This window comes from Trachypithecus francoisi, unplaced genomic scaffold, assembly GCF_009764315.1.
Source record: "Trachypithecus francoisi isolate TF-2019V2 unplaced genomic scaffold, Tfra_2.0 Lachesis_group3, whole genome shotgun sequence".
Lineage (NCBI taxonomy): Eukaryota > Metazoa > Chordata > Mammalia > Primates > Cercopithecidae > Trachypithecus > Trachypithecus francoisi.
The window spans coordinates 154882490-154910046 of NW_022681468.1; the positions used below are offsets into that span (position 1 = coordinate 154882490).

At 34.1% G+C, this 27557-nt stretch overlaps 1 protein-coding gene across 2 annotated transcripts in view; it reads left to right on the plus strand.

Annotated features, from left to right (window-relative positions):
• Positions 1-27557, plus strand: part of DPH6 (diphthamine biosynthesis 6) — a 176802-nt gene that overhangs the window by 14393 nt on the left and 134852 nt on the right. Inside the window, exon 4 of one of the 2 annotated variants that reach the window (XM_033190652.1) lies at positions 11310-13324. The exons of the other annotated variant lie outside the window; for it this stretch is intronic. Within the exon in view, the coding sequence (XP_033046543.1) occupies positions 11310-11495 (186 nt within the window). The 3' untranslated portion in view covers positions 11496-13324. Of the gene's footprint in view, positions 1-11309; positions 13325-27557 lie in introns of those variants that run through there. 2 annotated transcript variants of the gene reach the window in all.

The window sequence follows — 27557 nt, forward strand, 5'->3', positions numbered from 1 at the left end:
TAAAAATGTGTAGGTTTCAACTTGGAAACCATCCTAGATGATTCCTTTTTTTTTTTTTTGAGACTGAGTGTGGCGCTTGTCACCCAGGCTGGAGTGCAATGGCGCGATCTCAGCTCACTGCAACCTCCGCTTCCCAGGTTCAAGCAGTTCTCCTGCTTCAACCTCCTGAGTAGCTGGGATTATAGTCACCCGCAACCACACCTGGCTTTTTTTTTTTTTTTTTTTTTGTATTTTTAGTAGAGACGGGGGTTTCGCCATGTTGTCCAGGCTGTTCTAGAACTCCTGATTTGAGGTGATCTGCCTGCCTCGGCCTCCCAAAGTGCTGGGACTACAGGTGTTAGCCACGATGCCCAGCCAATTCTTCTTTTTTAATCTCTTATCTCTTCCCTCTCTCCTCCCCTTCCTCACTTTTTTCCTTCCTCCTCCTCTTTTTTTATTTCAAAAACAGTTGGACATTGAGGCTGAAGCAGTGAGCTTGTAGTTAAGGACCTGTATATTCAGTTGCTCATGATTTTTCCACCTTAATACTCCACAGGCATGGTAAACTAAACAAATTCAAAACTTGTTTGTTATCTTCCTACACAAACTTGTTCCATATTCTGTATTTCCTTAATTAAAAGTATCATGATTTACCTCATCATCTAAGTCAAAACCTAGGCCTTATTGTGAGACTTCTATTTTTTCTCAGTCTCTTTCTCCACTCCATCCCCCTCAACCATCACCATTATAGCCCCAGCTATTATAGATAATGCTGGTATGACTTCTAAAATCTGACCCCTTGACTTCATTCCCACCACTACTGGTTTTTCATCTGTACTATATGAGAGCCTCCTAATAAACTTGCCTGCAGTATTGCCCTATGCTCCATCCACCTCTTCTACTAAGTTGTTGGCAGCTGATGTGTATAAATGCTTAAATGACCCATGATTAAGATACAGTCCAAACACATTAGGCTAACACAGAAGGCTCTTTAAGAAGAGGCCCTGGCAATCCTAGTAGTCTGATCCTGCTATTCCCACACAAGCACCTCTGGGATCAAGTTATAATGAACTAATTAGGTTTCTAGGAGATTGCTTTTCATGTCTGAGTCTTTGGCTGTGCTTTTCTTTATGCTTATCTCTTTGTCCTCCTGGAGAACCCCTTCTCACCTCATATTCTTTTGTGAAACCTATCCTAATTTACCTTCCTGCTTTCTGTTCCATGGCAGCTTGTCTATCACTCTACTGTGGGTCTCATTGCATTGTTAGGATTGTTTTTGTGGCTGTCGCTTTTGCTAGATTGTGAGACCTGAAAAACATGATAGTGCTGTTCATTTTTGTATCTGTCCTAGCAGAGTTCCTGACATATGGAGGCTCTTAAAAGAATATTGAATATTAAAAGAGTAAGTTAAGTAAAAAAAAAAAAAAAAAGTATCAAATTATTCCAACCTAGGCTGGGCACAGTGGCTTATGGCTTATAATCGCAGCACTTTAGGAGGCCGAGGCAGGCAGACCACTTTTAGGAGTTCAAGACCAGTCTGGCCAGCATGGGAAAACCCCGTCTGTATTAAAATACAAAAATTAGCTGGGCGTGGTGGTGCGTGCTTTAATCCCAGCTATTCAGGAGGCTGAGGTGAGAGAATTGTTTGAACTTGGGAGGCAGAGGTTGCAGTGAGCTGAGATCACAACACTATGCTCCACAGCCTGGGCGACAGAGCGAGACTCTGCCTAAAAAAAAAAAAAAAAAAAAAAAAAAAAAATTTGTTGTAATTATCTAATACAGGGGAGCCATGTTACTCTGATATGTGATATAAAACCATTGGCAAATTCATTTTGTCTTTTGTTTTCTACGTAGAAGCTTAATATCATAATAAATGGAATGGGCATCATAGTGGAAGTTTTCAAAATAAGGCATCCTATCAGTGTAACCACTAATTGTACCAAGAATAGTTTCCTTCTGCACACTACTTTATGAAAATGCTGAGCAGAAACTCTTTCAAATTATTTTTAGTATATGCATTTTAGAAAACCTGATGATGGTGGAAAATTACTTTGTGGATCTCTTTTCACTTCACTTCATGAGGGAAAAACCTGAGATGGCAAATCTGAAGGGTTTGGAGTGGGAGAAACATATAAGATGGACTTAAGATTTTCAGGGAGGACCCAGACATAGCATTAATTAAACAGGCACACAGCCCTGTACAAATTGCTCCTGGCTCCTCAGAATTGCACAGCTTGCCTCAAGCCCTTTCAGTTCCCAAGATTTTGGACATTAAACCTGGTCCCTTGGCATAAGAAATGCTTTTCTAGTATTGATTCTGGACTCTAAACAGGAAGAATTGGCATTGGAACATACCGGTGTCATTTTCACTCCCAAGTGCAGCTTTATTGAGGCTGTGCCATATCTGGCCCTTTCAGATGATAAAGTCAGGCATGCATGAGGAAGTACATGATGGAAGATCTGTCTGGAAATAAAATGTTGTACCATATTTGTCAATTACTGTAGTTCCTAAACTTATCACAGGTACAAAGCCTTCATCTGTAAATTCCCCCTAAAGCCTAGAAAATGTGACTCCCTCATTTTGGCAAAATGATCATTCTGTCCCTTCAACCTTGGACTTTTCTCCACTTGTTATCAGTGATTGTGTGTATATGTTGCACATGCACATATCTACCCTTCGTATTTATCTTTTCCCAGAGTCAGTGCCTCTCTATAAATTTATCAATTGGCTTATTTTTATATCCTATATTCCTCTCCTCTATAAACTATGGATTTCTTCCTATCTTTTCATCTACTCTATATATCTTACATTTTGTTGTGTATTTTTGACTTTTCTTTCAAATTTCTTTCTTTATATTTTCAATCTCTAGTGTCTGTGTCCTTTTGACTGGTTGGTTTTTTTAGTTTGTTTGTTTTTGTTTTTTTGGTTTTTTTTTTTCCTATGCTACCATTTATTTTCAAAGAAACCTTTTGTAGATGTCTCCTTCTGGAGTTGTGTTGTCTGGGATGCTAGGTGTGGGTCTCTGTCCTATAGTCTTCTACTTCATTTCTAGGCCTGTAGTTTATCTTGTCTTGCCATATTGTTATTAAATGACTGAGAATACATTATCCAGATTGATAAGCATAAATTCTTTATTTCTTTATTGTTGTATAGTTTTGAAGCATGTGACTTTATTGGTGGTCTCACAGTAATAGATCCTGAACTGATATTTTTATAACAACTTTGCCTTTTAAATTGGGAACATCTTCAGTCAGCAGATTTGTAGTGCCTAAATCATTAAATAACCAAAAAAAGATATTATCAATAAATACTTAGTGATGAGTTTTTGTTTGTTTGTTTTGTTTTGTTTTTTTGGTTAGAAATGGTTTAATAGGAGCTTGTTCTGTGATGTGCTGATGTGGGACAATATTGAGTGAATAAAGAGGAGCTGAATAAATATCTTAGTTGACCTTGACATTCCTATTAATTTTAACCTATACTACTACTGTTTTTCTTAATCCTCTTATTCTTTCATTTGTCAAACATTAATTCAATGCTTATAATGTACCAGTATTGGAAAGTAAAAACATGTATGAGACATAGTCTTTGCCCTCACAGACCCTGAAAGGATAATACACATACACGGAGAAATTAATACAAGGTACAGTTGCCATTAAAGCATGCAATTAAAGGGTTATGGAAGTTCAGAGGGTGAAAAAATCCCATTTGGGGGATCAGAAGGGCCTTACGGGCAAGTTACATTTGATACCTGATACGGTTTGGCTCTGTGTCCCCACCCATATCTCATGTCAAGTTATGATTCCTCGTGTTGGAGTAGGGGCCTGGTGAGAGGTTACTGAATCATGGGGGTGGGCTTCCCCCTTGCTGTTCTCATGATAGAGTTCTCCTGAGATCTGGTTGTTTGAAAGTGTTTAGCACCTCACTCTTCACTCTCTCCTGCTGGCCATGTGAAGATGTGCTTGCTTTTCTTTTGACTTCTGCCATGATTGTAAGTTTCCTGAGGCCTCCCTAGAAGCAGAAGCCTGTACAGCCTGCAAAACTGAGCTGATTAAACCTCTTTTCTTTAAAAACTATCCAGCCTCAGGTAGTTCTTTATAGCAGTACGAGAGCAGACTAATAGAATATCCTTGAAGATTATGTGGATTTTGACAGATGACAGGCATTGGAGGATGGCTAAGAGAATGTTAAAAATTAAGGGAAGTTCTTAGCCAAAGTCGTGTAAGCAGGAAATTATGAAATGTATTAGGGAAATAGAGTGTTCAATTTGATTTAGGGTTTAAAGTTTGAGGAGTAGTGGAAAATAAGCCTGTAATGGTTGATTAATACCAAAAAAAGAGAGTGTCTTAAATTTTAGGTCAAGGATTGTTCAGATGGTGGAAAGCCCCTAAGGTGGTATTTTCTAAACTCAATTTAATGAGTGACAACTATTTTTATAAAAAATGCAAGAGCCTAGAATATAATAGAAAATATCAATGTGCATTGTACCTAGGTTAATTATCGTTTTGTGTAACGTAATAGATATGTACAGGCACATATGTGTATGCTATGCCATTACATTGTGTATTTTTTACTGCTCAACAAATTCTTATGGTTATGAGGGTGAACCACTTATATAATACAAGAAATGGATTAGCTATAGGCAACTCTGTAGATGAGTTCAAATTAAAAACGAAGATACTAGGTATCTGAAAGATTTTGAGAACTTGAACTTGGGGAATGCCAAGGGGAAAGGTGAAAAGGGGACATTCTACAGAGATTGATTGGATTTGATGATGGTATTTAAATAAATAGTGACAAAGAGTCTATATAAGGTACCTTGTAAACTGACAATTCCACAGCTAATTTATATAGTTTTTACTGAGCAATATTGGTAATCAAAATGAATTATGATAGCTATATATTATAGATATTATGATCCTAAATTTTATAGCATCCTGTCATTGTCATCTCTTTAATCTGGTAAAGGATGGTATAGAAGATGCTTCATATCAATATGGGTTCATTTAATCAGAATCAATTCTTAATAAATTTTGGTCTTGGTTGTTCTTTTATCATTTAAAATTTTTATAGAGTTATGTGAAATGCATATCAAATGAAATAGTTTATCCTTATTCCTTAAAAGCACCTAGTGTGGATTCACAGAAATAAGCAAAACTATGGTATTAATATCTTTTCAAATAATGTATATAGATGAAATTCAAATTATTGCATTATTGTTTGATAAGCAATTACACATATGCTGGTAAATCAAGCAAAATATAAAGTCATAATGGATTCTGTAGCCTTTTGGGAATCATAACAGATTGAACCTGACTTTAGACCTGTAAATTAATTGACCCCTTAAAGTTTACTTCTGGTCTTTCTCTAGTCTCTCATCACCTATATTTATCCTTTAAACTCCTGTGAGTTGAATATTTCTAAAGTGTGGATTTAATCACATTTCTCTTTCCATCAGACATTTGTTGCTTAGCATCGTTCTGCTAGGTGCACTGCAATATGACTTCAGTTTATTTTTTGTCTTTTCTCAGATTATCTTACATGTAAGCTATGTGCCATGTAAACTAGGCTATTGTCAGAACTCATTCTTCTCCATATGGTCCATCCCTTTCCTGAATAGTGCTGTGTTTTAGTCAGAAGTAACTTCTCCTTTCCAACTCCTTCCCTTACATGGCGCCTCTTTCCTGATGTCCTCCTTGATTCACCCCACTGAATACAGTGTCTTCCTTCCTTAAACCCTCATGTCACATTTTAACTCTTGTAGTGCTTAGTCTATTTTAATACACAAAGCTGTGATTTAAAAAAAATCTGTCTTGTGGGTTTTGTTTTGTTAAGATTATAAGTAACTTGAGGAATAGGGATTATATTTCATTCTTTTTATTTCCTATGAAACGCCATACAGCTCCTAGACTATGACAGGCATTGTGTTAAACTCTACTCCTGTGGAATACAGTTGTGCCATCTATAAAATGTGGATATTTCTTTCTTCTTTTCTTATTTATCTGTTTTGGAAATAAACAAGAATATATTTGAGAGCCTGTCATCCTCATTTTAGCCTCAGGTCTCCTTCATTCTCTAGCTTCCAGAATAATCTAGTAAAGTCATTTTTTTTTCATTGCATACAACATTCCATTAGTATATTAATATTAAGTGGTAGCTACAAGTGGACATTGAGATGAGGGTAATTCTTCTTGACTTTATTAGTAAGTTAATGCAGAGAAGAAAACGAATGGTAATTGTTCAATTGTGAAAGAGGTTTCAATGGGGGTAAATTTATATTACGGATTGGATTGAATTGATCCTTCTACATTTGTTGCCTATAATTTTGGGCCATTCTTAGCCTGTTTTAGACTTCTTCAGTCAGATAATTCAGCCTTCCAAGAGACATGTAGAATTAACGTTTTCTAGTTTCCTATGTTAGTTAACTGAGGCATGGGCCGTTTCAAAAGGAGATAAAGAGGGTTAACCTAAAGATATCAGTGGTTCTAATAGTTGATTTTTTTCCATTAAAATTTATTTTGGCATGTTCTTTTAGAATTTTAACTCCATGTTTGTCTTTAAAATCTAAGCAGTGTATTTTGTATGAACTCATTTGTAGAAAGCCTTAAGCAAGGACTTAAGTGTGAAAGTTAGATGAACCAAGTTTGGAAAATTCAGACTTTTTGGAGTATATGAATTAAAAGATTTTAAAAATGGGGCCGGGCGCGGTAACTCACCCCTGTAATCCTAGCACTTTGGGAGGCCCAGGCGGGCAGATCACGAGGTCAGGAGATGGAGACCATCCTGGCTAACACAGTGAAACCCTGTCTCTACTAAAAATACACCGGGTGTGGTGGCGGACGCCTGTAGTCCCAGCTACTCAGGAGGCTGCGAGGCAGGAGAATGACGTGAACCCGGGAGGCGGAGTTTGCAGTGAGTCGAGATGGCGCCACTGCACTCCAGCCTGGGCGACAGAGCGAGACTCCATCTCAAAACAACAACAACAACAACAACAAAACGAGTCTTTCTTCAGAGGCAGTAGAATGGGGCTATCATTTGTGCTCCTGTATGTAAAAGCAATTAACTCTCAACACCAGCAGAATTATGCCATACTTATTTGTATACAGTGCTGAGCCATGTGGTCACTTTGTGTCCTCATACACAGTGGGTGCTCAATGAGCAGTTAGTTGTTAAACTTACCAAAATTAAGCCTATCGAACTTTGACAAAATTCTACTAATATTGATCCCCATAGATATCTATCAAAAGACATTGACAATCAGAAGAGGCAGAAACTATCAGACATTTATTTCTCTTTCTTGTGCAGAATTTGCTGATTCTTCTGTGCTCTGTACTTTAAGATTGGTTCTGGAGCCATTGAAATTCCCCATGGTCTATTTTAAGACCAGTTCTCTTGTGGATTCTTTCCTAGGTAATAATTTTGCAGGGAGGTGGGGAAGGGAGGGAGAACAATCATCATTTAATAAATAACCCATGATCTTCCCTTTGAGCCTTTCATGATTTATCTCTTGAAACATTTTTATTGGCCTGATAGCCATTTCTTGTGACTTCTTTAACCCCTATCCAAGTTCTTCTGATTTTCAGTGGTCATATATCCTGGGCTTGATCACAGAAAGCTAATAAGGATCAGACTAGTAGATTTCATCTATGATAATGCACTACTTTAAGATAGAATTTATTAATCTGGAAGGGAGAGGTATTCTTGAACTCTGAAATTTTATGCAAATTTTTTGTAGGTGTAAATTTTTCTGGGAGAGGACAAATTTTTTTTCTTTTTCTTTTTCTTTTTGAGATAGAGTCTTATTCTGTCACCCAGGCTGGGGTGTAGTGCTGTGACCATAGCTCACTGCACACTCGAACTTCCAGGCTCAGTTCATCTTCCTGCCTCAGCGTCCTGCATAGCTGGGACTACAGGTGCATGCAATCATGGCCGGCTAATTTTTGAATTTTTTTGTAGAGGTGAGGTTTCACCATGTTGCCCAGGGTGCCCAAATTTTTGTCATAATCTTACAGTGGTCTGTTCTTTTCAAAAGTTTAACAGCTACTATTTTAACCATCGCTTTCAGAAAGCCTTGTAGCCTGGGAGTATTCATGAATACTCAATAATTAGTTGTCCTCTGAGTTTGTAACCCATGCTATGCTATGAGCTATGAGATCAGATGGGTCTTCTGGGGCTTCCAAAGAGTGAAGAGTCACATGAGATAGATCCTGAGAGCAGATGAGTATACTGTGCACTTCTCAAGAAAGACATTAAGATCTAAAAGAAAAGGAAGTATAAAGCATCTTAAATTTCAGGTAAGAAGTGTTGGGGGCCAGGGAAGGGACAATAGGCTTGGGGACATGGCCTGTTCTAAACAGCCTTTATATTTTATGTTGAAGGAGAGAAGAATAGGGATGTAATCAAGGCATTGCTCTTGATTTCCTCAAGTGTAGCTTTTGTTTTTAACAATTTCTATTGCATTATTTACTTCTGTGGGTAGTTATTATGCCTCGTTTTGTGTAATTATTTGCATTTGTAATATATCCTCCCTGTTAGTTTATAACCTCATGAGGGCAAGGACTGAATGTTTTCAAATTTGGATACTCTTCAGTGCTCATCATGGTGTCCTGTCCATAAGAAATATTCACATTTTTTTTGTTGAGTATTTGCTCCAGGGATGATGTGAAGAATTTTTATATCACATAGTCAACTTTATGGCAATCCAAGGGTAAAATTTCTCTCAGGACTTAGTATTTGTAATAGTTTAGCCCTACTATAACTATTTGACAGGTTTTATTGCATGAACACTGTAAATCATGCAACTTAAAGTTTCCTCTTTATATTGATTGCTGGAAAACCCAGAACCATGTGATTTTCTTTCAATTATCTGTGTCTTATTGTAATTATAATTGCAATTTATGTAGCACTATCTTCTAGGTGCTGCTATAAGCTCTATATACATATATTCTAATTTTATCCTTACATCAACCCTTTGCAGATAAGTAAACTGAGATACAGAGAGGTTAAGTAACTCATCCAAGGTTACACAGCTAAAAAGTGGTAGAACATGTACTTTTAATCACTATGTTCTGCTGCCTCCCAGAATTGCATTTGTGTTAATTCATGCAGATATTACTATATTACAGTACGTATATAGTGCATACATAAACCAGTAAGGTATGTGTAAATTGACAGTGAGGCGGAGGGGAAGGCATATGATTTAATAAGGGGTTAGGATTATTAAGTCAGGGATCAAAGTGATCTACCTGTGTCTGATCTTGTTTCAGAGCTCTCAGAATAATTTTAAATAATTACTACTCAAAGTGTGGTCTAGGGATTAGCCTGGTGCTAGTCCATGAAGTGTTTTGTTCAAGCTAAGATATAGAGAGAAATTGAAAATAAGCATTTAGAAACTTTTAGAGTAACATGAAAGAGTAATTTTATTTCTTTTGAATCTAATAATAAAAATTTGACGTTGTGTTTTGTACCTTTTAACAATTTTATTCTTTTAATTCATTTTGTTGTATTTTACAAGTTTCTATCTTTGAAGGGTTGGAAATGTAAAAAAAAAAAGTGGTTTATAACACAGTTTGAGAAACATTGTTCTAGGTAATAGCTTTGCAAGTTTTTAAACTGATTTGTTTGCAAAAGAAAAGAAAGCATGATCTGTGGTTTGAAATTGCATTTTGATCTAAACCTGTTTTTGAAAATGTATTAGGAATTAGTAATTTGGGTATTGGCCACTTCCATGGTTCTGTGAGATCAGGCCCTAAATTCAATTGATTTGGATGGGTGGAGGGGGACATTGTTCATTTTTGTCTTACACTTAGTGCTTTTCTCAAAAGTGACACATTTTAATTAAATTCTTGATTCAAGATAATAGCATGAGGAACTTGTCTATCATCCATAGTTACAGTCTCCTTTCTTGACTTATCATAATAGCTAGTAAAACAATTCCAATTTTAATATGCTCATGATTGTTCCTTGGAATAACAGAACAGTAAAAAGAACAACAAAACATTGCTGATGATGCCAACTTAGTATCATAAGTTTTTCCATTTATGGAAAGCAAATATAGCTTCAGAGATACATTTGCAATCCCAGTTCAGTTTTTAATTTTTCTTTTTCTTTTTGGATAAGTTGGGAAGTCTTGTTCTATAATATAATGTTATAAAATAGGTTCATGTAAAGTTACCAACCTTAATAGGATCTTTTAATGTCCATACAATTAATATCTCTTCTTTAAAATAATCTCTTATTGGTGGGATTAATATTCAGTGGGGGGAATTCCTCACTAATTTTTGGATATTATTATAAAAAGCATGTCTCCAAATAGAGATATGGGCTAAGGGTATGAACAGGCATTTCACAGAGAAATACATTCAAATGACCAAAAAAAAAGAATGTTTAACTTCACTAACTCGAAAACACGAATATCACTTTGACAGAAACAAGAAATAATAATGATTTTGAAGAAACAGATACCCTTATGTACTGCTAGCAGCCCTGTAAATTGGTTCAATGTTTCTGGATGGTAATTTGACAAAACTCATCAGACACAAAAAAATACACTCTTGTAATAAGCATTTCCGCTTTGGGGAATTTATAACTAAGGAAATAATTTAAGATATACTTGAAGATTTAGAAATCTTTGGCAATGTAAATTATGACGTGTCTATACAGTGGGATGCTGTATGGCATTAAAAATGAACTTGCAGAAATATGTCTGTATATATTCTTAAGAGAAGGAAACAGATTAGGGAATACTCTGTATGCTATAATAACATTTTTCTGCAATGCATTTGTGTAAGTACATGCATAGAAAAATATCTGTAGGATATATTTTAGGTCTGTGGGCAGAATTAAGAGTGTAATTTTTGCTCATTTAGCTCGTTGGTGTTTTTCTCTAATGAGGATATATTGCTTTTGAAGCTTCCATGTTGAATATTTGGCATCTACTTAAAAATGCACTGAATGATATTGAGGGAAAAGAAATGTTTCCTATTGATTATCAAATCAACAGGATGTCAGCCATTCCCCAGGTCCTTTTTGAAGGTTCATGAGGAGTCTGTTTTTCTTTCAGAGTTGGTTCTTGAAAGCTTGTATGTGAGAGATTATTTTATTTTATTTTATTTTATTGCTGTGACACATATCTCTCGTTTTCTAAACAAGAAAGCCAGTGTCACAGTTAGGTACATAGAGTTATTTTCATTCACTTGCAGTCCTGTTGTATTAATACTGAATAAGCAGAGACAGTCTGACTGGTGGTGAAAGATGGTAATCCAGCCTCAGGGCCTTTTCTGGTCAATCCTAAACCTCTGATTGCCACGTTTTCCTAATTTCCCATTTCCAGGGCATCACTAGAGTGACCTTGCTTGCTGAATATGATGCTCTGAATCTCCAAGATTTTCACATGCATTTGGAAGTGGGCAGCCAGGCGATTGTTTACAGGACTCCAAATGAACTGTGCACTCACAGCAAGTTTGATAAACACACATTTCCTCCTTTTATCAGTGAGATTGCAAAATGTGAAGTATGAGTTTCCAGTTTTACTCATTCCCCTCAACCCTTTTCCTGTTTAAAAACTTAGACATACTAATTGGATGCTGATCCGTCCCTGTTTTTCATTCTGCTTGCTGGTAGTTGACGGCTTAGTTCAGTACTTACCTAGGCAAGATTTGGCAAACCTTCAAAAATAAACTTTCCGTGTATTCAACTTAAAGGAGATTCATCCCAAGGAATGTAATGTGAACACTAATTAACAGTAATGACTGCTAATCACTTTGCTTTTTATACTCCTTTAGGAGCACTGCTATTATCCAATGTAGTCAAGTAAAATGCTTGTATATGAATCAACAATGTTGCATTCTTTTAGCAGCTATTGCTCCCAATCAAGCTTTGCATAAATTAAAGTTGACTAAAACTGATTTTAATATGCTACTCTCTTTCAATAGTAAACTAAAATATCTAGTTAAATATCCTGCATATTAAAAATACATTACCTGATTTTTTTTTTCTTTGCAGCCATCCTGTAGTAGATGAAAAGCAATATTACAGATACATTTTCTCACAGTTCGTGACAATTTCTCTTAGATTTCTTCAAAAGTGGACACAACTCTTCATAGTCCCATCAGCACTTTGATTCTGTTGTAAGCATTAATTTTGTTAGATCAATGAAAAGTAATCAGCCTGCGTTTAATTTTTCTGAATTTGTTCATTTACTTCCTATAGGATCTTACAGATTCTTTAAATGATACAGTCTATTTACATAAAGTTGGTTCATAGGATTGTACATTCAACATTCATTAAAAAGGGTTGTTGATTATGTTTAGTGAATTACAGGACCATTATAAAAGCTTTCTGTTTATTTACATGCATTCAACATACCTAGAACTAAAACTGCCTTGCCTTAGGAGGAGACTAAGCAGAACTCATAAATTAATAATTTAAAGGAGCAATACTCAAGTAGCATTTCAGTTAAGAAGTAAAGCCTCAGAGTCAGTACCAGCCACTTTAACAATGCTTTACTTTTTGACTTTTATTGGCTGAAAATAACTCATTAAACTGGAGCTTTTGTAATCAAATGAAATCTACATACCATCTAAAGCCCCTTCCCCTCCTTTTGATTTATGAGTAGGTTGACATATTACTGGAGAATTTTTAACACTTTCACAGTTCTGCACTTTGATTTCAGAGAAGGTGCTAATCTCTCTGGAATTTTGAGAGTGACAAAATGAGTTGTATACTGGTTTTCCAGGGAATTTGGGTTTCTTTATTAGAGGCCGTAGTTTTATTATGGTACCTGTATTAATGCGGATTTATCTAATATGTGATATGGTGGTGTGATTAGATATGCATTAATGGAGGATCTTTTTTTTTTCATTGTACATATTCTGCTTGGTTTGATCATGATATTATAATTCTCACAGCTAATGTCCATGTTTCTACAGAGGTTCAGCAATTCAGGACATTATTTTCAAATTACCGAAATGAGATAATTTAACTCCTTTTTATGTTTGCATTATTTTTAGTGGAAAAAAATTAAGTGGTAGTATAATAAGAAGCTTTATGCTGTGTATACTACTCTATTGTATATATTTATTAAAAGAACCTTTGACACTACATAATTGGATTTAATTTCAAAAAATTGTAACAGGAATGATGTGAGATAATAGAAAATATATGGAACTTAATTAAGTGCTGTCCATATGTAAAGGTAAGATTCGTGACTATTATTTGTTGTAACTTATGTATTTTACATCCTGATACTGTTGTATAATAGCACAAAATGCATGTCTATGAGGAAATACTTGGTTTTTCTATTTTGCTTTGAGTTTTTATATGTAATAAAATTATGCTTAGAATAGGCAAGGATTTCAGTTTTGATTCTTCTTCTTTGCTTTTTTTTTTTTTTTTTTTTTTGTACCATGTTTACTTTCATGTGAGAGTGATTGATCTGTAGCTGTCATTTTATCCAAGAGGGGACAAATGGAATTGGCCTTTTAGACAAAAGTATGCAAACAGGCTGCATTCTTTCTGTTGATAGAATTATGGAAGGATTGCATGAGGTGCCACATTCAGTTTCCTATTGATTGTAAAGAGGATTCTGCAATGGGGTGCTGTTTCCAATGGATAAGGAGGTGCTATGATTAGTTACCTTTCTCATGAAAGCACTACAAAGGGAAATGCAAAATGTGTGTGCAGTGCAGTCTTCTCTATTTGACAGTTGTTTTTGTTAAGTTTTTTCCCCCATTGAAGTCCGGCCTATTTTAGAAAAACATACATTTTAGTTTTTTCCCCTTTATATCAGGCTTAGTAGATTTCCATGCATTTGACCCTTTAGAGAAATTGCACATTATAGACAGTTTTCTTTTTCTCAGCCTCTATTGTAAAGCTTCAAAGCTGATGCAACAGTGCCCTCTATAGTCTTTTAGTGAACATTAGACAGATGTAGATGATTTCAAATGTTCAGGTAAGAAGCAGGACATTTAAATTTAATTTTTGTTCAAACAAGAGACTCCTTTTTCCTAAGTAGACATTCTTGTTTTTCACTAGTGGCTTTACTTTAAACAAAGAGAACAAAAGACCATTCTGACTTTTCATTTAGAATTATTGGCTGCTTCTTCTTTTTATCCCTTGGTAAATCTCAAGTTTTATCAGACGTTCATCAGAGTAATTTGAGAAAGATGGAATCTTACAGGCTGTACTGTCTGTTCATGAAATATCTTTTTGAAGTTGAACTCTGATAGGAGTATTTCTTTAAAATAATTTAGTTCCTTTGTACTTGTTTTTTCTATTTAATTAGAATCTGAGTGGGCTGCCTAAAATTTGACTTCTATTTATTCCTAAATTGTGTAACCCAGGCGTTATACATGACATTATTTAAATTCAAACCAAGGGAGTTACACAATGACTAAAGTGTTTGTCATTCATTAGCATTGATTTAAATTTTAGATTTCCTTTTCTCTCTTTTTTGGTTACCTTTTTGATTGTATATATTGATAGCTAAGTTTTTCATTGTAAAATACAACTAGATGTGAAGTTATGGATAATAAAAGCAGGCATCATATTTAGATAAGATTAGAAGAGAAAAATTTTATGGATTAAGTTTATTTTGCTTCTGAAAGTGTTTTAATAAAAAGATCATGGGCCCAAGTCCTAGTTTCTTCGTGTATTCGCTATGTAGTGTTGAACACGTCTTAACCCCTTTGGCTGCTTTCTCTTCTATAAAATGGGAGTTAAAAACACCTTATCCTTTGATGTTTTTGTGAGGTATTAGAGATAATATATTTAAATTGGCCAGGTTAGTAGAGATGCTCAAATGGTAACTTTATTTCCAAAACCACAGTAGGAAAATAAATGGGTTTGTTTTATATGAGGAAGTTTTAATATAGAATCTAGAACACATTTAATGCACTTTGGATTTTGAAAGTCCTATCTGGCAATTTCTGGATTTATGTGAATCTGAAAGTTGGGATAGCATTTCTTGGTAATGTGAACTAACATAATGAGTTGTGCGTTCAGTTTCAACTCCCTACATACCTCATTCCCAAACTTTTAAAATAAACTGTATTTGGAATCTTTATTTTAGTAGAAATTTACCCACAAACCAATATTTAGCAACATGTGAAAACTGATGATAAAACTCAAAAAAAACCAAAACAAAACAGAAATTAAAAATTTTTCCCCTTTAGTGTATCTGAAACTACTTAGGACACTTAGGATACTTTTTCAATTATCTGGGTTCTTAGTAATAATAGTCTAAAGCCCTTATTTGTGTTTTCTAGCTATACAGCTTTTGTTTTCTCCAGCAGTTACAAAGAAGACCGGTGTGTAAAATAGATGAAAATGGAGCTTTTCTGGTTGAAATGGAGATGGGGACCTAGAGTCCCTCTCTTTCAAAGCAACAGAGTTTAAAAGCCACTTGGTCCTGTACAGTTTATGTACATGTGTGTACATACACTCCTTTTGTTTTGTGTAAGGGCTTTGTCTTACTTTGGTTTGAATTCATAGTGCCTAATTCTGTACCTGGCACATAAAAGATGTTCAATTAATGTGTGCTGAATACAGAATTTTTTGAATACCAGCCCTTCCCTTGTTGATTTCAGACACCTCATGCATAAAAATGCAGCTTTATGAAGCCATCTAATAGTAAAGTAATTGTTTCCCTGTGAACCAATTAAAACAAACATACTTCTGGCATAATTCATCAATTTAATTTTTTTAAAGTAAAACATTGTTATAATTGCAAATAATTATGGGAAATGAATGAGAAATATTTGGAACGTGTCTTCAGTATGATTAAAAGCTGTTATATTCCACAATGATTGGTTTAGATTTAGACACTTCAAATGACCTGATGATAAAAATAATCTTACACAAAGAACTTTGGAATTGAATGTTCTCAATATTCAGTAAATTGTTGTTTTTCTTGTAAAGTTCTTATTTATGTTTTGTCTTGCTCTTGAGTAATCTTGAATGTCATATTATAATAAACCACCTATTGTTTTTTGTATATCACTTGGGTTAAAACTAAGAATTGTAAAATTATCTTTTTATCACTATAAAGAAGGAACCAATGTTTTAAGCTTGAAAAGGAACAAATCCTTAGTAACCAAATATGGTAGTTCCTCTGAAAGTAATGACCAGTTACTGTAAGGAATATATTTAAAATTACATTCTGGCTTAGAAGACTGGCAAGATGCTGTCCACCAAAGAAAAAAATTGAATAAGGTATTTTTTCTTTGCAATGAGAGTACCAAATTAAGAATCCACTTAATTAAAATAGTGATAAATGTAGATTACATTACCGAAGACAGTGAAATACAGCTGCTCTATCTACTGAGAGCCTGCATAATTTACCAAGACTGTACAAAGAAGCAATGGAGCAGCCACTGCAGACTGTTCCAGGAAGCGTCCTGTTTATTCTACATACATTTCTTTTTTTAATTAAAATGTCAATGATAATTTTATTAGCAGTCCTCCAAAAAAAATCCTTCTTTAAATTTTTCCAAGGTGCTAGAATATGAGATATCATTACTGCTGCTGAATGAAACAGATTAAACCTGAAAAAAATAGCATGCTATTATATTTTATTAATTCAGTTTTCTTTATTATGAGTTGATATGACGTATGTGATGATGTCTGCATATTTTTTCATGTGAGTCTTGTATGAAAGAAATGTGTGGCAAAATCCTTGAATAATATATATTTTAAAAAATCTGTTGGAACCATAAACAAAATTTGGGTGGAGTCAGAAGTAGTACTGCTTACAAATAAAGGTGTAGGTACGTATGCTCTGGAATTCTCAAGGTGAGGCAGAACCTCCTAGGAGTATATTAGGAACAGCTCCTTGCTATTTCCTCTTCAGCTCCGTCACTGAGTTGTGATTAGAGTTACTATGTGGCATGTGAGTGAGTGAGACCAAAAAAGTGATTGCCTGGAGACCAACAAAGTGGTTGAAAACCTGTTACACTGTATGTTTTTATACTTTAATGATGACCAATGATATATTCATAATTAAATAGAGTTTAGAAAACCAATATTGTGTTTACCAAGAAATGTCGATGGGTTTTTTGCCTCTGAGGGATAAGTGGGGACTCTAGGGTTGGACTCAGCTTTGTTCTGGGTTCCACTGCATGTTATGATCTTAGTTAGCTTCTCTATACCTTGGCTTTCATATTTGTAAAGTAAGACTAGTAGTAGTACCTACATCATAGGGTCATTATGAGCATTTAATGGGATAATCCATGGAGAATAGATCATACAGGAAGCATCAATAAATATTAACTATTACATACTTATTTGTCACTAGAAAAACACTTTCTCTTTCATTAGGGCCATAGAGCATTGCTGATATTTAACTAACTTAATAAGATAATTGTTATCTGTCATGGTTTATCTGTTGATCTGGTTCTTAGTGAACTTAGCTGTGCTCTTCTGTCTCTTTAGGAGTATTGTGTGGTGGAAATTCTGTTACTCCTTGTTTTGTCTTTAATTGTCTTTCTTTTTAGTACTTAATATATCAGCTCCTTTGGCATTGATGAATATGAGCTTATGCATTTCAATATGTCTGCTTTGGGCTTTGCTTTAGCTTGATGCGAGGTAAGAATTAATTGAATATTTTCCAGAGCTTAATTTTTCTAAAGGGTCTTTTGAGTGACCACCTATTAAAAACTTCTTAACTAGGAAAGTTTTGTGGGCACAAAACAGATGTATCACCAAGAATTTGAAAAGTTTGTGTGAGAAAACAAGGTCTCACTTTGTTGTCCAGGCTGGAGTGCAGTGCTACAGTCATAATTCTCTGTAGCCTCAAAACGCTGAGCTCAAAGGATCTTCCGCCTTCAGCTTGTTGAGTAGCTGGATCTACAGGTGAGTGCCACCACACCTGGCTAATTTATTTTATTTTTTTTATTTTTGTAAAGATGGGCGTCTTGCTATGTTACCCAGGCTGGTCACGAACCCCTGGCCTCAAGCAGTCCTCCCACCACAGCCTCCCAAAGTTCTGGGATTACAGGTGTGACCCACCATACCCAGCCCCTATGAACTTTTTCAGATGATTTTGTTCTATATGCTTTTTCCTTTGAGTGTCAATAACATGATGAATGAAAGAGAGGAAAAGAAATCACATACTATAATACATAACTATTATTCATAATGTTTACACGTGCTGTATAAGTTGTGGAATGTTAAGATACATTAGCTTTTTTTTTTTTTTTTTTTTTTTAGAACCTTAGTGTGTTTCAGGCATTTTTCTAAGTGCTGAAGATCTGGCTGATTAAGGCAACAGATGTAGTTGATTAAAGCACAGTGCCTGTCTTAAAGACTTAGCACTGAGTTTTAAGGCAGGAAATTACTGCTATGTATTAGTCATAATTATTTGTGATGAATTCTTTGCTCTTCTAAAAATATTCTGCATTCCCTATATTTTTCTTACTTGTTCATGACTTGGCATCTGTCATCCTTTGTCTGGCCAGTGTTACTAAGTTTCTCCACAGAATGCTGTCTTCTTGAAGGCTCAGTATTGCTCTATCTGGGCCTGTTGGGAACTTATATATAATTCTTCATTTAGCTTATATTTAAATTATTTCAAGATTATTTAATATCTTGAAATAATTTGTCAGTTTATCACTTCAGGGTTAGAGTTTATAGGATTTTTTCAGAGGTAAGTTTTTCTCCCCTGGTCTTCCCCAATAGAGAGCAGATAATTACATATGAACATAGGTTTTTAGTACTTCCACCAAAGTAACACTATATGGTATTTGCCACAGTGAAGTCATATGATTCAGAACTAAAATTAAATCAAACTTCCAATTCAATGTATCCTGAGGTCATGGATTAGATACTGTTTACTTTCCTCTTTTAGATTAATTGCTTTGGAAAGCAAGACATCTCTCCTTATTTAAGGAAGCATCTTATTTATCAGATATTCTTTAGGGCTGTCATTGACTAGGTTCTATCAAAGATTAGGTAACATTCTGTTACGTTTAATTTTAGGCTAATATCAAGGGACTTGTTTTCAGATGTTCTGGAGCATTTATACTTATGTAGAAATTTTGTCTTTAGCTTTAAATGGCTCCTTTATGCTATTTTGCATAATACATCTTCTCAAACTGTTACTTGCAAATATTTTAAATACAACAATGTTATATAATAGGTAAAACTAACTTAGTTTGTGAGGATTCTACATAGTTATAAGATTTTATTTACATAGTCATAAGATGCCAAACTTATATTAATGCTTTCTTCTTTGTGGTTGAGAATTACTGAGTCCCTACTGTGTAAGCAAATCGCAGCTATTAGCTGAATTCCTGGTTTTATATAACAAATTTAGTATGACTATAAAGTTTCCAACCCTTTACTCCATGTTGTTATTGACTTAGAATCAATTGATCAGTCAAGCAGTCTGAAATGGAAATGATGATGAAGCATTAGCAACCAAGGAAAAGACTTTTATGAAAATTTAAGGGAAAAATGTATGTTATAAATTACTTATTAACGTAATAGCTAAAATATTGTTTTATAAAAAGGTTTTTAGCTTGTCAATCATATACATATTTGAGTGTTATAATGTTCATTATCTGGACATGTTAAAGATATGTTTAATTGTGTTTAGGAAGAGAAAAAAGTAGTCTGTGTACCTGTCAACTTTGTAGAAAACAAAGTTAGGATCTATAAAGTTTTTTTTTTATGATTTGATAAAGTAACCAGTTTCTTTCCTTATAGTTAACTCAAGATTTGGAATAAGCCTCCCAAGACTAAGTGGTGTTGTAATTTATTTTCTTATTTACTGCAATTATTTGATATTTTTGCATAGTAAAAATAACATTGGCATTAGATGATACCCTTTTTGCTTTCTAGTTACTATAATAGATCTGACTTCTCTACATTATTTTATTTTAATTTTTGATATTCATCTGTCTTCTACCTCTTAGATAGTTGGAAGAAAGAGCATCTTTCTTCTGGAACTGGGTTTTTAGTACTCCTCTTTTGGTGCACATGCTTTCTTTATTCAGTGGAATTGTGTCTTTGTAACCTTGCAGGATATTCACCCATATTCTTCCCGCCTTGTTTTTATTGTCTAAATTCTCTGTTAATTTTCTTCGATACTTAGAAAAATTATGTTTTAAATTAAAAAAATACACAAAAGTGTAAAAATATGACAATGCTGAAAGTTCAACCATTTCAAGTTAACATTTTGACATATTTTTGTGCATGCAACATATATTTAACACATACATAGATGCACACACCTGTGTGTGGTATTTCTGTACTTGTACATTCCTTTTTTTAAACTTAAAATACCAGAAACATTTTTCTTTGCCATTAAAATCTCTTCAGTAAGATAATTTAATGGCTACTTAATATTCTGTCATGTGTCTGTATAATAATTTTTTTAATGATTCTCTAATTTTGTAAATTAGGTAGAACCTAATTTTAACTATAAATAATAGCCCTTTGATGTGATCCATAAATTATTGTCTACATTTTTAAAAATTAATTCCTTGGGATGCATTTTCAGATGCAGAATTAATGGATCAAAGTATATGATTATTTTTAAGGCCATTGAAACATATTGCCTAGTTGATTTCTATAAATGATACACCTGCTTGTGAATTCATTATTTATATTTTAAAATTCAAATTCTTTGTTTAATGTATCTGAAACCTTAACTTGAAATTGTTTTTACAATTCTTGGCATTTGGTGAACTCAAGGTGGGAGTAGCATTCTGCCCATCTTTTGACTACATTTTATTCTTGGAATAAAACCAAAGAGATATGTGTTAGGGCAATTCAGTCATGTAATACAAGGCATAAGGTGACTTTTTCCCCTTATTGTGAGAAGTCAGTTTCCAGGGATTTAAAGGAGCTAAAGTAGATCGATGACCAGTGGCCTCGTGTGCTACATTTTAGTATACTTTATACTAAAAATGTGCTATGTGGATGAACATAGATATAGGTAGAGACATGCATAGATGTTATTTTTTAAGCAGTTACAGATGTGATGCTAATTTTAACTTTTTTTTTCTGCTAGGTTCTGTTTTCCAACTAGCCACACTCTTCTGCTCCTGGATATCAACTGACTTATTTTCTGTTGGCATCATTGAGTTTGACAGCATTTAAAAATGATTTCTGATTTTCTCTGAGTAAATCAATGGTGGTAGAATATTGGCTTAGTAAAAGTAGTTTAATCATTTTGGTCATATTTTTTATATCAAACGTAAGATTTTAGGTATATTTCACTTTGTACAAATTATTACTGCAGGTTTAAACCACTACTTTATCTCATTAATATCCCATAGAAAATACTTTATGTTCACTAAATATCCCATAGAAAATACTTTATGCTTCCCGTTTTTTATGAACTTTTATTATTAATGTTGACAATTTCTATTATGGCATTAAAAACAAAACAAAACTATAGTGCTACTATTTTAAACCTAGTTACTGGATTAAATATTATAATAGCTCATTTGTGAGAATAAAATAATGTTTATTTTGTGGTTATTATTACTAAATCATTATTTAGACTTTGCAAAATAATGCATCACCATCTTGGAATTGTAATACCTTTCTCTTTTGGTCATTTTAGTTTCTTAGACCTAATTCTCTCTATTTTTGTTTGTACTTTTGATGAAGTTAGGGAATATTTCCTTCTGTGACACTTTGTTTTTTTTAATGGCAATCTCTTGGTCGTTTCTCGTCGGTGATATGAAAATGCTGCTATTACACGGACTTGAGTATGGGGATAAGTAGGAGTGTGTGTGAGTTTTGTTGAGAGGAGTATTGCTGCTCTTTTCCAAGATACATTGTTTTTCCTACTTTTCAGCTATAAGCACATACACATATTCACACTATGTACAGTTTTCATGGCTCAATTCTCCCCCTATTCTTTTTCCTCTCATTCACATTCTACTTTTTTCCTCTCCTTTTTCTCTTTCATCTCTCACGTGTGTATGCATGTACATACACACATAAATGAATTTTCAGGTGTTAAACACAAAGATTACAGACCGAGATCTAGATCCAATGTAAACGCTTAAGTTAAATGTTCTCTTTTCTCCCTCTTTCATTAGATTATGGTCATGTGTAATATTTATGTCTTTTCATGAGCACTGGTTGTTCTGTCCCTTCACTGTTTTATGTCTCTTGGTGAAAAATAAGCTGTGAAACCAGATAAACTCTTAGATTAGAAAGTCTTAAACTTGAATATGCAGACAGATCATTTGGGGATCTTATTAAAAATTTGGGTTCTGATTTAGTTGGTCTGGATGGAGCCTGAGATTTTTCTAACAAGTACCCAGGTGATGCTGAGGCTGCTGGTCTGAGTCTGCACTTTGAGTAGTCAGGTTTTAGACTCTGGTTGCCTTTAAAAAAGAGTATCATTTATTTAGAACAGGAATATTTGGGATTCTTCATACATTAGCTCTGAGTCCAGTATCTACAAGGATGGGATGTATATTTTCTTTCAAAACCTAATTTGCCATGTTTCCTCACTTTTCTTTGATTTAGGCAATTTTAAGCCATAAGAGTTTAAAAGATTTGTGAGTTTGGGATCTTCTGTGATGGTCTCACATACAGCTTCCCTAATTTAGTTTGCTACTTAGTGTATACTAATGATGACATGTATCGGGTTTTTGGTGATTTAATTTTATGGTATATTATCTCCAACTGATGGTTGAAAAAATTTTCTGCTAGGAATTTTGGAATTGAAGGTGAAGAGTGGGGAATTAGGAGCACGGATGGAGCACCTAGGATGAATCTGAGAAACAGGTTACTGCACTGAAATGCTTTTATCCTTTCTCATCCCTATGGTTACCACTAGAAGAATCACGGACAACTGAGTTGAAATAAATTACTTATTGAATGTAAGAAAATTACCTGATACATATGCAGTTGTTCCAGTTATGCTTTTAAACAAGATGTCTTTAAAATAAAGAGACCCACAATTTCCTGTGCAAAAATGGACAGAGCTTCCAGCAATAAAGATGTATGTCAGAACCTGCGTAGTGATTGGAAGGTGGGCTGGTTTCAGAAAGGAGATGATGCGACCAAGTTCTGCAGGCTGGCCCATTATTTGTAATACAATAGTCAAATGTGACAATCATCAAAACACCTGTTTTTTGTTTTTGTTTTGTTTTTTTGTAGAGTCAGGATTTCCTTCTGTTACCTAGGCTGGAGTGCAGTGGCACCATCATGATTCACTGCAGCCTCAGCCTCCTGAGCTCATATCCTCCCAACACAGCGTCCTGAGTAGCTGGCACTACAGGCACACACAGCGACTCTTAGCTAATTTTTTTTATTTTTTGTAGAGAGAGGGTCATGCTATGTTGCTCAGGCTGGTCTCAAACTTGTGGCCTCAAGCAGTCCTCTTGCCTTGGCATCCCAAAGTGCTGGGACCATAGGGATGAGCCTCCATGCCCAGCTACCTGAATCTTTAAAGCTGATAGTTGTAAAGTTTCTTGGTTTACAACACTATTGAGGGAAAATGATTAAATTAACTAATGTGGCTGGTTCCTGAGGTAGCAAAAGAAGTCACATACTCCAAAGAAAGATAAGTGAGAAGGCTTTCCCCTTGCTTGTAAGCACTATGCTTGAAAATTAATTGTATTTTAATTTAGGACAAAAAAAATTCGCATGGATTTTGTTTTTTCAAACGTTATTTTAAATCTAGGTACAACATTTAAGTTATATTTCCAATCTTATTTGTCTATGTACTTTCAATAAATATAGATTGCCCTTTCTTTAGTCCGCCTACATTTAAAAAGCTTATGTTTTGCCATAATACAGTAGAATTATTTGTGTTAATGTTACAAGTCTCTAAACTGCATGAACATTATCCTGCTGTTTTATTGTTTTATAATGTAAAAGTAAATGCAAGCATTAAGAAATGTGCAGTGCTGTCAGGCTCCTTCAGGATTTAAGAAAATTGCTCCAACTATTGAAGAACTGAAAATAATCTTTCAGGTCGCAAAGAGCAGTAGTTATAATATTGCCGAGCATTTTGCTTTCTTTTTTCTCTAACCGTAGTGGTGATTTGAGTCAATGCTGAAGAAATTCAGATTTTATTTTATTTCGACAAACTGCTATTGCCTTGTAAGAATTACATATAAAACAGGATGGTTAAAAATAGGAAGAAAATAGAGGACTCATTCTTAACTCTACCTAAACCTAAATCATAAATCTGTTTCTTGTCATAGTAAAAATTGTACAGCCCAGCTTAATCTGACTTGTGAATTTGGTATAATAGGCATAAATACTATGTGTTAATCACAAAACTGAAATTGTATTGTGTTGCAAGCTCTTCATAAAAATGAAACAAACATACAAACAAAATCTGAAAGCCAAAGCCTTCCCTAAAAGTTCTCACATGGGGTTTTGAATTTTTAACATGAAAGGAAGTAGATACTCCTTATGGTTTTTAGCCTATTGTCCTATATGTTTAAAAATATTTCCATTTAAATGCAGATTTTGATTTTCCATCTGGGACTAGGTAGAAGCCATTCTATTACACTCCTAAACGAATAATCTACTTTAACACAATATTTCTCCCTAAAGGGATGGTCTTTTCTAGTCATAAGGTATTATTTTTCTCAGAATGATATTAACATTCAGGATTTAGCGATTTCATCTTGATTTGAAAGATGTTTTGTTCTGGCAGTAAAAGGGATTAGGAGAATGTCATGTGTATCCTATTGCTAAAAAATAGCCTTACCTTGCTCAAGATTAGGTATTAGTAATTTTTAAAGTGTTTTGGGATAGGCATATGATTTGTATTTTTATGATGTAAAAAACTTTAAGCCCAGTGAAATGGAAATTGCCAGATTCATTAAATATCAGGTTGTACAAATATGGTGTTTTGAATAGATCAAGTAGCATGTTTGAGAATTTCTGAACATGTTGTAACATGTTTTGCATTCATTTTCTTTGTGCCTCGTAAAGAAGCCTTTTGGATATATAAGAAAATCATTAGAGCAACTGGTTACTCCTTTCGGGGGCATAAATGTGTTTATTATGCCTCTGCATCAAAATTTATTAAAACTTTAAGATAAAAAGGGATTACATTAATTAAATGGAATGTCTCAGGCAGAAGAAGGAAGGCTCTGAAGGCCTTTCTGCTATTTGTTGGGCAAAGTCTTGGTGTGTAGAATGTAGCTATCCAAGGCTTAAAGCACATTGGGACCTGGTGTGGGATGCCAGCACTATGCCCCTAGGCACGCTGTCATTCAGCCGGCAGATTAATTAACCAGGGGCTGCACAGTCCTCCTGCCGAGTCTCTTACTTTCAGTCAGCCCATTCTTGAGGCAGAAAATACGAGGGTTTAAAAGCCTGGAACATTCAAAAAAGTTTTTTCTCCTAACAAAATCAGAGTGTATACTGAGAATTTTCTAGAAATAGTCTTGCTCACACACATACATATACTTGTATATGTATATATAGGTGTATATATATGAGTTGTATATATATTTGTATGAATATATACGTATATAAATTTTATCTTTGCATGAATGAGTGATTTTAACAGATTAAAGAGTTGAAAACCCAACCAGAATATGACAGTCTAACCTCCAGAGAGAATTTTTCTAGTGTCAGTGTGTATTCTTTAATATTTCTAATTAATGATTTATTAAATCACACTGGATAGCTAACTCTTAATTATGATTTAATAGTAGCAAATTAATTTAGGCAATTCAGAAATGTACTGTATTAACAGATACATGTTTTAATTTAGTTTGTTCTTTTTACTTTGAAATTTTGTCAAAAATTGTTTATGGGGTAAATTTTAATGTTAATTTTTATTTCACTGTTACTGGAAATATTCACATACTCTGTTAAAATTCAAACCTGCGCTTATAAGTATATGAGGTCTTAACAGTCAACTAAAAAAGATACATTTATATATCTGACTAATCACAACTATACTCATTCAGATTTTCATTAAAATTACTGTTTATTTTCAGCAAGGACATTTCTATTCATACATAGAAGTTATTGTGAGAGAAATGAAAATTTTATATTATAGTATTTTGCTTAAAAAATACTTTTAACATGTATTGTGTATTCATCTTTAGAATTAATGCGTTAAATTTGTGTGTTTTCTCTTTTCAGCTTAGCTTGTTTTATAATTATATTTAACATCATTAATAGCTTATAGATCAAATATTAGTGTCTGATTATTTTCTAAATATAGATCAAAGTTTATGTTCATAAGAAAGTATTTTGTTTGTACTTTAAAATTAAGAAAAACAAGATGACTAAATGCAAAAAAGGTATGTTTTCATTTAAATTATTTTAGCAGTGTAGGATACAAGTTTCTTCCACCCCAACCTTTTTTTTTCTCTGACACTGTCATATTTTTTAACACTCTCACTAGAATTTATTTTGTTGTAGTAAATAAAAGACAAGTCATTATTAAACAGATTTTGCTGTTAATTCAATGTATGATTACCCTTTGCCATAGGTACTTTTAAGGGCTTTTATCCAAAATAAAATTCATTAAAAATGCAATTAAAAAATCTATTGTTAATGAGTGCTTGAGTGACTGGCTCATAATTGGTTCATTATAATAAAAAAGCAACTGTTTAAAAATCATGACAATGAGCTACAGTACAGAGTGAACACTTCATTGTAAGGCCCTATGTGATTATAGGATCCTGAAGGTGAAGCAGAGAAGCATGTAAATTGGAGACTCCAGCACAACTTTCTCTTTTATACCAGTACAGTGAGTTCAGGTCGTGACCTCGCATGGGCTGTAGATGTAGGAGCCCCTCTTATTTACAGTGTCCCATGCTGAAGAGTAAACTCAGGTAATATAGTCCACTTAAATGCTGGCACTCAGACTCTTCTTTGTTTCCCTTCCCCAGAAATCTTTACAGTTGACTTAAATTACAAAGTTGTAATCAGGAAATCTTTAGTTCTGTTGGGGCAAAACTAACAAAGACAATATTGTCATACAAGCCATCATTATTACTTGCCCTCTTGTTAATGCAGGAAAGCATGTAAATAGTTCTTTTTCAAGCTCCAGAGTATTTTTAAAAAAACATTCCTAGAGATTTGCTTTTGTTCAGCTATTTGGTGATTTAATATTTGTGATTTTTTTAATAAATTAGTTTTAATTCATTTTATTTTTAGGCCATGGTTCCTAAATAAGATAGATATAAACGTGATGATGCAGGAAGAAAAGTAAACTTTACATGATAAGTTTTTCCCTTAACAAATCAAAGTTTCGTTTCTCTTTTTGTGTCTTGAGCTTGCCAGTGATTTGACATACTGTGTGTGAACTTTGCAGTGTCAAACTTTGCAATGTCAGATGTCAGCTGTTCTCTTTAGAGTGTAAAATTTTAAAATACTGACAAGTGTAAATAAAAATGGTCATTAAATCTCTCTGCTTAGAGTTCCACCTATAAGGCAAAAATCTTGAGTTTCAACAGTAGTTTAAAGGGCTTCTTTAATGAGCCCTATATTTCTAAAATGCTTTTCCTGTTTGAGGCTAGAAAAACAGTACAAGTTTTAAAGACTGATGACTCCTGCTTTTGTTTAGTCTACAACAGCAATCTTAATGTTGCTTTTGTGTTCTGGTGACTGACTTAGGTGTAATTTT